Genomic DNA, 15,541 nt, shown 5'->3' on the forward strand with positions numbered 1-15,541 from the left:
TGTTAACATGAGAACGTGTAAAGTATTATTTTTTCTGTTTATAATGACTGTATTCTGTGTGACGATGACTGAATGAAAATACAAAACAAAAATACAACACAATACAATACAATACAATTACATGTCACAGTGAAACAGGCCAATCACCTTTCAGATACTGTAGGAGCATCATTTCGTCCGGTTAGACGTTTGCTTTAATTTGTGCCATAATAAGTGTATTCTTGAATTATGGCCAAAAAATGTTTTTGGAAGAATGGGTAAAAGATGTGAAATCTGTGACCTTTGACCATCAGAATGTAATCAGTTCATCCTTGAGTCTAGCGAATGTTTGCACCAAATTCGAAGCCATTCCCTCAAGGTGTTTTTCAGATATTGCGTTTATGAGACTGAGACAGATTGATGGACTACCTGATTACATAATGCCCCTGGCTATGGCTTTCAATGACAAGGAGGCATTCAAATGTGTGATTCAAATAAAATTAAAAAACAGTTGTGGCAATTATCGTTGTTCATTTTGCCAATACTAATCATAAAGCAGCAGGGATGTTGTGGTGTTTAAACCAAGCTCGGCACATTCTAACGACAATTTCTCTCCTAAAATGGTTGTTAAAGCAAGGCAAGGCTAGTTTTCATTCAGAATTTATTTACAAAAACTTAAGCACAAAAAAACAGTACATTGGTGTGCATCAACTGATTTCAAGGGTGAAAATACTCAGAAGCACGTAAAAGGATTACATAATTACCTGCCTCAACAGCACAGACACCACCGTGGCATTTCATTGCTTGCTTTCCAACGAAGATGGCATCTGAGTTATACTAATGAAAGAATCAACGCATTAACACAGACTCACAGGTGCAGTGGAAAATACGAGCATATCTGAATGGTTGTGTTTGCTTGGAAATACTGTAGAATTGCTGATTTAGAAGAAAGAAACTTGTAATTCTCTCTGCCACAGCTTTAATACAAGACGCAATCTGTGCACAGCTCTGCTCAGTCGGTTTTTGAAATAGAGTACAGTCTGGATTCGGAGTTTAAACAGATGCTGACAATCAGGGATCATCTGTCTGATCGTTAATTACTTCTACAGTTTAACTAGGCTATAATCACAGCCAACTGTCCTCCTGTATCTTTGTACTGTTCCACAGATAAACACTGTAAATTAGAACACCCCCCACCCTTCCAAAATGCTTCATGACCAGTCTGTCTTTTTTAAAACAAAATGAGTTAAAAAAATAAAAAATAAAAAATAACAATATGAAATCATTGTCTGTGTTTGTGAGACATAAATCTATGTTGTTTAGAAGACAATCCTATTTCAGACCTGACAAGACCTCTTATAAAAGACTGCATGTTCAATCAATAACAATGATGGATTATCCCAAAGACAGACAGCATGTGACAAAGAGGTCAGGGGTTCAACTCTGCACTCTGCACTAAACACAGAAATTAGATTAGTAATCATTCAACTTCGATGCATGGTTGTTTGTTGATCTGATTTCCCCACATGGCACAGTGGATGTATATGTGTGAAGGCAAAACTGAAAATCTGCAACTCAACTCCTGCAGGGGTTTCACAATATTGCAATGCTTAAGCGGACCTTGACAGATCCATCAAATTAGGCCATTTGTGAAAATTGCCACAGTGAGGTCCAAGTGGTAATTCTAGCCTTAGTGACTGCATTTTTGACTGACAGTAGCAACCTCTGCAGAAAAGAGCTTGGTTATATCCTATTCTCTATCGACTGAAAACATCTTGTAGCATAGTTACAAAAACATAAGGACTGAACAGCACATTGTTCCAGCAGTGTAGACGTATGCCCGATCATCACTGTCCCACAACGCCACAGCGCCACTCAAACACATCAAGTACAGCGTGTGACGTAAATCTCTCAGGGGCAGTTCTACTCAGGTGCCACTTTCTTAAAGCAGATATCAGTGGAATGTTTTTGTTAACCCTTGGATGCATGAGCTACCAATACCTACACTCTTCCATGAGTGGGGTCAAAAATGACCCCAATTAGAATCAATGCGTTTTTGCAATAAATGTCTTTAATTTTGGTTAAAGATGATGATTCTCATTATATTTTGGTCAACAAAAGAGTGATTTCATTTTTGACATGTTCATTTATCACTTTTTATTCACATTTGATCACAAAACAATCAATCAGTTATCAAAAATGTCAAAATCCATTGTTTGTGTGTCCGTCTGTCTGTTTGACTATGGAGGAACAGAGAACATTCAGTAGGTCCGGGGACCATAACACTGTCCACACATATGTAAACACACAAACATCTTCTCTCTTCTCACTGTGCAGCAGGATCACTTGTCAGGCAAGGTCCTCAGGAATCCTAGCTGGCCTCCTATAACAGCCATGATACTTTAGATGAGAAAACATAAAAAGGACAATGTTTGAATGGCACACAAAACTACTGTATAAATTAATACATAGCTATGTAAGTAAATGTCTGTGCATTTATATAAATATGTAAAATATAATATGTAATATGTATGTAAATACACAGACATGCATGCGCACACGCACGTGCGCACACCATATATACATACATCACATCAATAATCAATAATCGTATAACGGGTTAGCTTTTATTACAAGGAAGTTATAGATATATTAGGAGTCTCAATACACAACAAATGCAGTAATGTTAGCTACCTTACTAAACTAGCTAACATCAAAGTACTAACATTACTTTGCAGTTAAGCTACTGTAAATAGTGCCTACTTTGTAACAACAACTACTTTGTAAGAAGTACAAAGTAGGCTAATTTGATGACAATAATATTAACGTTATACTATCACAGAAAAGTCATGGATGTGGAAAATAAGTTCATAAATGAAGATAATACTTACATGTATGTTGCTGTGTAAAAATGACCTCCTGGGTGGTGAGACTACGGACATCAGATGTGTAAATAGGACAGTAACAGTATACTGCCAGTCAGTGTTGATAAGAATCAAAGGTTCCTTGGAAATTCCATTGGAAATGCTTGGGGTCATTTTTGACCCCGCTTATGGAAGAGTGGGGTAGTGATGCAAAAACTGCAATTTCTTAAAATTAATGAAATATTTTTTTAAAATACAAATGGCCTCATGTCACAAACATGTTTTATGAGGAATACCTGGAATATGAAATTATAATTACTTTTAATTTCAAAGATTTTGAAGAATAACAAGCCATGGGGTCATTTTTGACCCCACTTATGCATCTAAGGGTTAATATAAGTCCTAAATAGTCCTATTTTCCGTCAGCAATCACTTACATGAAGTATTTCAGCCTAAACACGAGTCTCTCCGTCACTCTGCTCTGCTGTAACCCGAGGAGAAAATTTTCCTTGTGGGATACAAGTGTTATCCAATGAGGAGAGAGAACGGCATGAAGGGCTGTGTGTGCAGCCAAGGGATGCGCGTGAATGTGGTGACGTAGCACGAGGACCAATTGATGCCTGACAAGGGCGGGGGCTGCTAACTCATGGTGCGTTCAAAGAAACTCGTACTTTGTGTTTTTCTTTCCTGTGAAGTCATACCAGTTCGATCTGGTACGAGTTCACGGGTCGGAAGTTACGAGTGGCCGTTATAGGGAACTTTCACAGACAACAGGATGGTAAAAACACGAGCTACGGGTTACCTGGAACGCTACCAAGTCGTAGTTGTGACTTGAAGCTGTAACTTACGGTTTCAAAAGCCTGCCTTGAACGCAGCATTAGCCGAAACGGCCGTGAAGCTGATATCTGCTTTAAGCACAACTAGCTAAAACTAGTGCAATGTAATACAACAGTACCACAATGTAAGCCTCCATCATGAGGGTTGAGCTGTTGAGTCACCGTTACAAAGTGAACATAACAATTGAAGCTCCTCACCACTACAAAAACATGCAGCAAAATGATAAACACCTCTTTAAAAATGTACAAATAGAACCAGAACATTATAACCTCCATAGGATTACATGCTGTGTGCATGGGCAATTTGTAACGCAATGCCAAAAATAATCAACCAAATTTAACTAATAAGCTGCAACAAGTAACCTACTCCATCAAATATTAATCCTTCATGACAAGCACATACTGTACAGTATAACAACTATTTTGATAACTGCATAATTGTTTGAGTCAGTCTGTTTTACATAGTGTAGCTATTTGTTAACTGATCACCTTTGTGTGTTAGATTGTTGATTGGGCTAACCAAGACATTTAAGATGACTCTGTAATTTATACCAGGACGAGGGTTTGAATGCTTTGAAGGCACTTTCACCAAAGACAGTCCGCATACGAGGAATAGCGCACATTATCAATCTATCAAATCTGAGACTACAGCTTTTGCTGTTGACTTTAGGAACCAAGAGAGAACATAAATAAGAAGGCAAGTCACACAGGATAGCCTTAAAGAAAACAATACCAGTGTTCCCATCTACGATTGTGCAGAGAAGGCCATAGCCAACACTCTCATAAAGACTACAATGATGAGTACGAAAACCTAAATCCGCTACAAATCTAAACCGAATCCAACATTTTCAGAGAGGAGAGATTTGCATGCATGTATAAGATGTCACCGTGGTCAAGTATTGATACGAAAGTTGCCTGAATCAGTCTTTTTCTCACACTAAAGGAGAAAGAACTTTTGTTTCTATAGTAGAAACCCAGTTTAACCCTGAGTTTCTTTGTAAGACACTCAATCATCTGACAAACATCACCCGTTTGGTGGTTCACTGTTTGTTCAGAGCATAGACGTATCAAGCAGTGAAATGACGATGCAGAGACAAAGCAACATCCCAACTTTGGATAAGTTTAGACTTGGCATTTCACCTTCCATGTGCAAACCTGAGTGTGGAATTGCACCTCACTTAAATATTAAAAGGTTGGGTGTCGATATATCCTCAGTCTTGTTGTTTTGAGGTATTTTTTACACTGCTTTTTTTTTTTTTTACACCAAATGACTTTCAATACAAAAGGTAAAACCAAGTCCAGTCTACAACAGGGCTTGTTAAAGAGGATTCATTTTATAGTCAGACAACACAACACAACAAAGCCAAGAATCTAACACATGCAGTGGCCTAATAGCATCCAAATATCCTGAAGTAGTGACCAAGTCAGAGTCCAGACCTCAGTCCAATTGATTTTTTGGCCCAAATTACTTTCCCCCCCTGGTCCCCACGCAACCTGAGAGAGAAACGTGGTAGTTTTACAAGAAACAGTGGAAGAGGATGAACTAAAGGCTCTATCACACAGTGTCCGAGCTCAAAAGGCCTACTTGTAAGTCAGTGCATTTGTGTTTGAAAGCTGCGCTCTCACGACTTATTTTATGAACGATAGTGCCACAAAAGAAACTATCAACCATGGCCTACCTTGGAGTTTCATGCTAAATGAAGCTTGTCTTCAGGTGCTCCTCACTTCGTCGTCTCGTTATTTTTACGTCACCATCATTCGACAAATGACATCCAGTCCGCAAACGCGAACACAGCGATAAAACGGCTTTTCTTTCCACACAGAAACGTCAGTATACTCCGCCTACTGAACTCCTTCGGTAAATCAGGTGTAGTGCCCCCGGAAAGGCATTTTAATCAATTACATTTTGATGTAGGCCAACAAACGCGCCATGCTAGCCAAACTTCTCCAATGCCTTTTTAACTGTAGGTATGGACTTTTATTTTGTCATATTTTTCGGCACAAAAGTGTTATTCATTTATCAAGTCTGGTATGACCTCGTAGTTAAACCCGTGATGAAGGTAATGAAGGGGTCGGATCAATAGTTGTCTGGCACAACAGCTGTTACAAGTGGCAGATAATTGAATTACATTTAACAAAGTCAAGTGTTAGAATTGACTAGACTATGCCCGGATGCGGATTGTTTTGCATCCAAAACATACATTTCACGCGCCCTTACTCCAAGCCTTCCATGGTCAAAGATTTATTCTGAAACACAGCACCGGAAGAGTGGTGTGTTCTCTCAACAGCTAGACACTGTGGATCAATCCAGGAGCGCCACAGCTGCGGTCAGACACAGTTTGATATGGATGTGTTTTTAAATGGCGAAGAGAAACGCGCACCCCTCCTATCTCATATTTTTGTTTATTAAATGATTCGTTAAAAGAACTGTAAACAATTAAGACAGTACTATCTTCTCTCATTTCTGATCAAACTACATTTTGGACATGGGGAACCAGTACTTTACAGGGAAGGATGCGACTGGACAGCTTTTACGCATCGTACATTTTGGAGAGTCGATGGATATGACAGTGTAGGAAAAAAACAGAAACCCCTCGCAGAATATTGGAGTTAATGCGCTTTGGCGTGCGTACCGTTTATAATGAGGTACGGAGTGGTGGTTCTTTCTGCCGGCTTCACAGGTTTGCTCAGTTTTTGCCTCCTCGCTGTGGCAATTGGGACTGATTACTGGTACATCATCGATGTGAATAAACCCAACTACACAGGTCCAGACCTGAGTTCACATTCAGGACTGTGGAGAATTCATGAAGGTATGTCTCTCATTTTGTATTTGCTTTTATTCTGAGTGTATAAACCATTTTCCCATATAGGTGTTAGATGTTGTAAAATTGCAGCCTTTATTTTTTTTATTTTTCCTAACTTTTGTGCTTCTTCGTCTGGTTAAATGAAAGAAGGTTTTATCATGTCGCATGAATATTGTGCGTAAAATGCACAGAAAGTTTATGTAAGGCTTATTGTCTTGAGTACCTTATTCGCTATGCAATTGCAGGCATGTTTTTGACTTGTGCAAATTTTCTCTGATGCGGAAAAGGAAAGGGTACCGTGAGTTTGCAGTCGAGATTTTACATTGTTCCTGCAGTGCATTGTTCATGGATCATCGGTCTTCGATTACCAGCAGCAGCCTGTGGCAGAAGCTAATGTTTTTTTTCCCCTCATCACTCCACTCATAGGGGAGTGAAGGGCTTGAGTGCAAGTGATTCTTAGTTTTGTGACACTCAGGCACAGAGGAGGTGACATCCCAGTGATTTTTGCTCAGGGGAATAAATGGCACAGACAGCCATATGCAGAATTATAGACTCCATAATAAGATTCTTAGAATTTCATTCTTCAGTCAGCGAGCATAATGGACCACAGATGTTGTGTAAATGTGCAATAATAGATCCATGATATCCACTTTTCTTCCACTGAGTAACTGTAGCAACAGTTTCAGCTCCTTCAAACAGCTGTAGGCGAACACACAAGAGGTTACAGATAGAAAATGTTGTGTTTTTTTTGTTTTTTTTTCCAACACAGCTGCAATAGTATCTGCTAGTTGGCTGCACAGTTTGAGGACCAAATCGTTGCTACAGTGGCACACCATAATCCAGCTAGTTAGTGAGTGAACATAGTGTTTGTGGCTGTTCAAGCAGTGCTCACCTGTGGTATACCAACAAAGTGGAACAGGCACTAACACAAATTCAAGGTGCAAAACTGCAACATAGATTCCCCAGAGAGACCCGTAATTTTTTTTATACATATACTTGTATTTGTACTATACTTAAAGACAAAATATCACATTGTGTGGTAGCAGGTATCCAATATTTCACAATCCTCTGGCTTGGTCCACACGGTCCTTTTATATGTAACCTTTTCCCTTGACATTTTCAGGAGCAAACAGGAGTTCTGTCATCCCTTCTTTCACTGCAAATATATCCTGGCTGTCAGAGGAAGAAAGGCACCTTCTTGGTGAGTGGCTTTGTTTATCAGCCAAGGTAGGTGCTGCTAACTAAATTGATTTTTAAGGAAGAAAGTGGTTTCTGGCCATGAAGGAATTTGGCTTTCATAAATAGACAAAATCTGAGCAATGCGGTCATTTTGCACAGGATAATGTGAATCTGTTAATTTTTATCAATAAAAAAAGGCTAAACCTCTAGCTCTCACAGTTTGAAAAGAAAGTAGACGATTGTGACATGTATTTTCATACCACACTGAGAGTCAAAATGAAAACCAGAAAATAACAGCATTTAAAATCTAAGTGCAGCATCCTCTGTGTGATTGTATGCTGTGCATTTGTGTCTGCAGGCTTACACAGAGTAGTGGTTATTGTATTGCCGCTCAGCCTGGTCCTGCTGGTGTTTGGCTGGATCTTTGGACTTGTCAGTTCATTGGCCTGCAGCCCCAACTTGCTGGCTGGATCAGCAATATACTTTCTCTTCTGCAGTGAGTCTACACAGATTTCTTTTTGTTGTCTCTGTATTTGTCTGTTTGTTTTTCCTCTTCCTCTCTGTGTTAGCTGCTCTGAAGTGCATTGCTTTGTGTGTAAAAATGTACAGCTCAAGAGAATGTGTGGATAGCACTTCACCTTCATGCCAGTGCATGTGTTTGTTTGTTTTTTTTACTTTATTTACAAAAACCCACCCACTCACTCCTGACTGAAGGCAACAGCGAGAGGCTCACTCCATATATCAAGATATAACAGTGTAACTGCACAGCTACGCTGACTATGATATCCTGGAGTTGACCAGAAAATGCTGCAGCTACACATGAAATATCTCAGTGTGGACATTAACAGCCCCATTTGACTTAATTGAGTTGCGGCGTTAGGTAATGATCCATTTGTTTTCAGTCTGTGGTGATGGGGATTTTATGATGAAAATAAGGAAACAAGACTCACAAAGCACTTTTAAACTTATGTGACATGTCTGACACTTTTGTCTCTGCATTCATTCTGTTTGTCAGAAATTTTTGAAAGACACTTTGTAATTGAACCCAGCCATTCAGTTGCAATTATAGTCAGTTCTGACATCTTTTTTCCAGATGGTACACTGCCGCAGTATGCTGTGAATGATAATAGTTGACTTCCTCACCCCAGTCTCAGTCAAATTTGCATAAAAGAAATCATAATTGCAATCTGGTTCTTTATGCGCCTGAACATCATTTTAGACAGCAAACGTTCCCAGTATTGATCACAGCAGGTAGAGTGATTGCTGATCAAGTGAAGTGCCACAAAGAACTTGTCTCTGATTGAACAATTCAGTTAGACTTCCCCCTGTGAAATCATCAATATAACCTTTCTTGCCTTATTCATTTAATAATACAATCATGTTTTTTTGTTTTTTTTGTTTGTTTTTGCAGAAATTGATTGTGAGTAAATAGACAACCTATTTCTTATACTCTGTCCTCTCAAATTCAACCTTACAGTCACCTTATAGATGACATTGTGCCAAAGTGTGATTGTAACTGTCTTTGAAACGTTCAACTGCTTTTGATTTAGACCATACAACAGAGGATTGGATGCTCAGATTTATGAATGGAACCAACTGAACAGGTGCTCCACGATAAAGCCAACAGTGAGCACAAAATGTCCTTGTTTTGACCTTGGCCGTGACGTAGCTGGTTCCTTAAACAGCAGGACAGACTTTCATAAAGCAATACAAAAGATTGCTCTGTTTCCTTGACTCTGATGGGTTCAGCTGCTGGGTGGTCACAAAATAATATACAATATATAAGAAATAATGCAGGAACGAATCCGAATCTTTCTTTGGGTAAGGCTGAGAGTGAATGCATGGATCTGTCACAGAAGTTGAAGGTCTCGTGATGTTCTTCGCCCTCTCTGCTGACAGACCCAGCCTCTTGTGCTGCACAGTAGAGACAGCTCATTTCATGCTTTGCAGTGAATGTCCTGTCCACATCTCTACTTCAAAGGACCTGCGAGTACTATGCTGGATATTTGAAAAATAAGCAATCAGATAATGGATTTCAATATTTTGTTCTGCTTTATTCCTTAATGCATTATCTATCTATTTCTGAGCGTGGAATTTTTAGAATGAGAGATGGTGAATCCAAACAGTGGTTTTATGTCGAGCTATCAATATGTCTTTGAAATCCCCACTGTGAACTCTCACATCACGTACTGCAGTGCTCTTGCATCTGTCTTTTTTGGACAGGCCTCTGTAAATGTGAGAGAGAAAAAAACATTTCCATCATTCATCCACAGTATATATTTCTTCCTTAATTCAGACTCGGCAAGTGAAGCTGATTTCAAAACACTCCCTTCAAATTGTTGAAATGTTTTAGGTGAGCACACTAGAAAACACATCTATGGATGAGACCTAATGGGAGGTTTTCTCCCAATAACACCAGAGATTAGCTCAATCAGGGTCCCCGTCACCCAGTGCATTGAAGATGAATGCCTGTCACCTTAGGGTGGTAGTTTGATGTAATTTCCTCAGGCCTCGTGGGCTAAGACCTGGTCACCGGTGAGTTCCTGCCCTCGCCCCTGTTTCTATAATCTGGGCGAGGTGATGTAACAGCAAAGTATCCCTTCTATCAGGTTATCATAAAGTAAATGGATGTCAGCTGAAATCTTTCCCATGTTGGAATAATGATCATTTGAACAAAAGGCTGTGCTCATTTGTACCTGCTCTCACACAGCAGTTCTCATTTTTCCCCCAGAAGACTGCAATCATCACAGTAGTTTAACAAGTATACGTCTATATATAGAAGCAGCTTGCCTGCACATGTATGAAAGTCTACAGAACTTTCTTTCTTTCTTCTCTAGTTCGCCTTCATGCAAAGCACATACTGTACTTGATGGACAATGAGACAAGCTCACTGCTATTCAAAATGATCTGTAAATAAAAGTGATTAATTGCTATATAGGAGACGGTGCTGGTGAGTAGTGGTTGTGTCTCCCGCTGTGACGCATGAAAGGTCAGTCTGAATTGCACATACTATACAATTTACAGCAACACTCTGCATTTGCAATATTTATTTATTGTTGATATTTAGTGGCACGTTACTGATGTTGTTGCCTCGCTGTGACACTTGATGGGGGTAACGTTTCGTCTGTATGTGCGAGATGTAGAAATCAAAACCCATAGCTGAAGCTTCATACTGTACTTCCACCATAGCCTCCTCACTCACTCAGGGCCACAGAGAAAGAACGTGATTGCACCTTGCAGGAATAATTTGCACATGAATGATAAAAATTGCTTTTCTTTAAAGGGTTTTAAATCATTAATGCTTGAAGATTATACTAATTGTTTCTCATTAATGAGCTAACAGGTAGTCTCTGCCATCTACTACTATCCACTCAATTGTGTGAAGAAAATCTGGCTATCTGGCTGTAAAAAGATTATTTGCTTAATGCATTATTACCTTAATGACCTCATTGCAAAAGGTGGTTAACGATGATTATGGTGTGTGCTTAAGCTCTTCATTTCATTTCATCAAGATGGATTCATTTTCATATCACGAGTACTAAGAATGCATTGATATCAGGAGGGCTTTTCCAGTGGTACCATCTGCCTGTTTTTGTGCACCAACAGGTGTTTTCACGCTGTCCGGGGTCAGCATCTATATCAAATACTCCAATCAGGCCATGGAGGACTTCAAGCAGGCTGTGTCCCCCGAGAACCTGGCCTACGTGGACACGTCGTTCGGCTGCTCCTTAGCCATAGCCTGGCTCTCATACAGCCTGGAGGTGGCCACTGGCCTGCTGCTCATGCTGGCTGCCAGCATATCTCAAATGAAGGGACGTTATGACTCTGGTGTAACAATCGCCATGTTATAGATTGATTCGCGAGTAAAGCTACAAGCCCACAGGTTCCATGGTACTTTATTACTTTTTTTTTTTTTTTTGTACAGTTAAACATAGCCTAAAAGAGTATTGTAATCCAACAAGTGGGTCAAGGAACAAGACAACAAAATGTAGATGCAAACTGGCTTTACGTAACTGCAAGCATAGACACATAGATGCTGGAACAAGTACAGTAACACTGTTGAACAACTGTTTGTTTTCTGTGGTGTGACGTCTGCTATCTTTCATCCTCTCAGTATTATTTTCTGTCCATTGTCCCAGTCTACAATGGTGTTATAGATGTGGCCATGGAAATACATTTTAAAAACTAGGGCTACCATTCACAGAGTAATTACTGCAGAGATTAGTTTTTTTTTTTAATGAATGGATTTTATCTAGTGTGTTACAGTAATTTCAACCATACAGTACATTTGTGTAACTACAATAACTACCATGATATTGGAGAGACAACTCAGTCAGGGGTTCACATTTTATTATTAAGTGATATGTTTTCTGTGAGATGTGTCTTGGAATGTAAAGCTTTACGCACAAGTTAAATGCAAATATTCTGCCCTGTGATACAGTATGCACAGAAGCTAAATGAGCCGTTAAGTTGTACAGGATAATTTCCCTTTTGATGCATGCTATATATTGACTTGAGGGGAACGTGTCTACCTCTGCTTCACCCATATGTTATATTGTATTTAAATGCATGTCAAAGGTGTTTCTTTCAAGTGAAAACACTGCTGATTCTGCAGCAAGCAATTGTTCCCCCCGAGGCTCTGCAAAATGAGAGGTGGAACAGTTTCTAGTATTTCTAGAAACAAGCTGCTTTATTGTTGTCCTGTTGTCCCCTTTTTGTCAGGGATCATTTGCATTGCACAGCTTTTAAAAAGCAGGCATTTGGTTGATGTGGACACTGCTACATGTCTTTTAGAGAAACATCAAAAATGTTCGTTTGTCATTCCTGCTAACAACCTTCTTTTCCCAACCATGTGGTAAATGCATTAATCATGGGAACAGAGTTAAAGTAAGTGCACTCATGGGGATCCTGCAAGCTGTTTTCAGCAATACAAAATCTGTGTACGTGCTGCCTGCTTTGCAGTAATAGCTAGATATTGTACTTTTCTGTCTGCACTGTCCAACATGAGATGTGTCCTCTCTGCACTTGGAAGTTAAAAAAAAGCACTGTAAAGATAGGGTTAGCTCTGTGCAGTGGCACAAATGTATTACTCTTGCTGTTGTTCTGTTTTCATAATGATTACAAGACCATGTTTATGTTTTCATAACTGTTTTTCTGTTTATTGTGAAAGAAAAGCAATGAAACATCCATCCAGTTGTACAATAGCATGAATGCATACTGTAAAGAGGTAACAGAAAAAAGAGAACATTGATCAATATCAATGAGAAGCTCTGAGTCTGTAATTAAATTTCATCGATGTCCTCAAGTGTTCTGTGTTGTCAGACAATAGGAACATCTACAACATCATGGGGATGTGCTCGTCATGCACCGTGTATTTCCTATTTGCAACCCACTCTTGCAGCTGACTACGACTGAGCCTCAGGTTAAATGGAATGCCTCTGAATATAAATGAAGCGCACCAAGATTCAGGCCGGACAGAAAAGCAATTGTGTAAAGAATAGCCACACAGTGTTGCGTGTCTGACCAATGTTTTAACACTACTGCCGATACATGCATTCCAAAATGTATTGGCACATTCGAGTCGTAGGAGACACAGTGACAACAGTTAAGCTTTTGAGGCTGGCTCTTAATATTCAGTACATTACTGCCTTTTGTGTAACATGCAGTAAAAGGTGGGGAGGTGCCAATAAAAAAGGTGAGATAGCAAGGCAGCAAGGGCAATGCTGGTTTTCAAAGCATACAGGCACTTGCATTTTAAGTAGAGAATTAAAAAAAAGAAAAAAAACTCCACAGGGAACTCATTAAACTTTAGCCAGCTCAGTACAAAAGGGCTTAAGAATCCACAAACATCACTGACATGCAGGCATTTCTTTTTGTACTTTTAATATGAATTTACTCACAAGAATTTGTTTTTTAACTAGCTTTGTTTTCCATGTAATTGAATTTAGCATAATTTGTATTTGCTATGCAAACTGCAGGTAAGAATATAGCTGTGAGCAGCAATGCAGAGTTGAAGAGAAAGTGTTTGAAGGAGATGATATTAGACACAGATATAATGAGGATTTGTTTGTTCATGATTGCTGTGATATCTCTATTATTTTTTGTGTTCACTGACAACTCTGTAGAGCTGAAGGATCAGCAGTGCATAGTGCAAGTGTTCCTGAAGTGTATACAGGAAATTTAAAGAATGAACCCATGCACTGTGACTCATGAGCAATGACTGGATGTACAGCAGTGATGTGCTGCATGATGATTTTGTCATTTAACAAAATTATTTAACACGTCGTGGAATGATTTCAAGGTGATTTTTAACTGATACTGAGAAAGTATCAAGAGCTCAGTCCACCGAAAAATACATAAGTCTTATCCAGAGAGTCTTAAAATAAGCTGTCAGGACTTGGGTTTGAGATGTCAGAACTGCTCACAGCTATGCCCCCCACACCCCAACTCGACTGACCATCCAAAACTGCAGGGTCTGGTTTCTCTGTGTTTATCTTAAATATATATTTTTATTAAATCACTCAAAAAAAAGGCAACCAATCGGGCGTGAGGCTCTGAGCCTCTGACCTGTTCTTGCTCCAGCCCCAGAGAGAAGCATGCATGGGAGAGGACTGAGATTGTTTATGGTTCTTGAAACCACAAATACTGTATATCTTCTTAAAGATGCTCACATTTCAGAGAAAGTCTACAGTGCAATATTTAAGAAGCCAAAATGTGAGATCCACTCCACTAATAGTGTAGTAAGTGGTATTTTTGACCCCAGGACATGAGCCTGCAATAAATGCACTTTTAAACTGCACTGCACTGTCAAGGGGCAAGGCTACACACTGACTAGATACAAATTACATTAAATTGTGTGCGTATCTTTGCCTAAATGTGATTTGCAACATGATTTAATGTGACTCGGCCTGTGAATCAAAATCCAAACCATGAAACATTGTGTCCACTCAGCTGTTTGTTCGGCAGCCTCCTGTGCAGTAATCCTCTCTCAGCTGGTACAGAGTGCAGAGAGCTATAACGGAAAGACCAAAGCACAGTGACTGAGTCTTGCAGCCTCCTTTTATATATTAGGCCTGCTGAAATCCTATTAAACTTTTATGAAACATAATAATTCAATCCGCTCTGGCAGAAGTACACCAAAGTTGGTGCTAGGCCATTACTCTTTAGTTTGTGGCCTTGTCCTTGGCAGAGTGCAGTATTTTTTGACTGGGACAACCTCTAGGCTCTCAGCTTTAAGAATTTATCACAACTTATTTTGTCAGAACCACTTATCTCACTCAAAACTTTTCCCCTGAAATCATTAAAAAAAACACCCATGTAATGATCAATACATTATAAATCAATCCTCTTGTTGTCAGAGAACACCCTGTTCTGCACAGCCTATGATACTAAGCTAAATTGCTCGTGCATCTAATGTTGTGATTGTACCCTCTATTATGTGCATTTTTTTTTCTATTTGTTGCCATCAACACTCAGTGAGGAGTGAATTGGAATTTAATGTGTTTATATATATAGTCATACAACATACATTTTACAGAAAAACAAAAAAGATTGCACTGGGCAAAGGTTAGAAACCATGTCAATTTCTAAAGTGATTATCCCAGTACCAGTTTCAGCCATACAATCATCTATTGATTTACTCCAGGTAACTGTATTGCAACTGTACTTGGTGCAATCAGGTTGTGGCTTTCATTCAATAGATCTCTTATCATCATAATGATACACTAAGAATGTTACAGAAACCTGAATATGACTGCCTCACGGGCATCAATCTTGTATTAGTAGTGATGGAGTGTCCATTAATGAAAGCAGATGAAAGAACAGTGCATTGGAAAAAAATAGAAAAACAAGTTTTAAAATGAACTAGTAGATGTACTAG

The 15,541-nt window shown here is 39.2% G+C and overlaps 1 protein-coding gene across 1 annotated transcript; it reads left to right on the forward strand.

The window, feature by feature from the left end:
* Positions 1-6,093: 6,093 nt before the first annotated feature.
* On the forward strand, positions 6,094-12,880 carry LOC310989365 (transmembrane protein 235). The gene is made up of 4 exons (XM_083976401.1): positions 6,094-6,489; positions 7,607-7,684; positions 8,021-8,158; positions 11,269-12,880. Exons 1-4 carry the CDS (start codon positions 6,321-6,323, stop codon positions 11,511-11,513), a joined length of 630 nt encoding a protein of 209 aa, XP_083832527.1. The 5' UTR covers positions 6,094-6,320; the 3' UTR covers positions 11,514-12,880.
* The last annotated feature ends 2,661 nt before the right edge of the window (positions 12,881-15,541 follow it).

Source organism: Trachurus trachurus (assembly GCF_905171665.1).
Source record: "Trachurus trachurus genome assembly, chromosome: 8".
Taxonomy (NCBI): domain Eukaryota; kingdom Metazoa; phylum Chordata; class Actinopteri; order Carangiformes; family Carangidae; genus Trachurus; species Trachurus trachurus.

What these genes read in the sequence shown, in the direction of transcription:
- LOC310989365 (XM_083976401.1), top strand. Translation starts at nt 6,321, where the DNA reads ATGAGGTACGGAGTGGTGGTTCTTTCTGCCGGCTTCACAGGTTTGCTC. An exon ending in ACTGTGGAGAATTCATGAAG is followed by an intron (nt 6,490 to 7,606) that starts GTATGTCTCTCA and finishes TGACATTTTCAG; the next exon opens with GAGCAAACAGGAGTTCTGTC. An exon ending in AATATACTTTCTCTTCTGCA is followed by an intron (nt 8,159 to 11,268) that starts GTGAGTCTACAC and finishes GTGCACCAACAG; the next exon opens with GTGTTTTCACGCTGTCCGGG.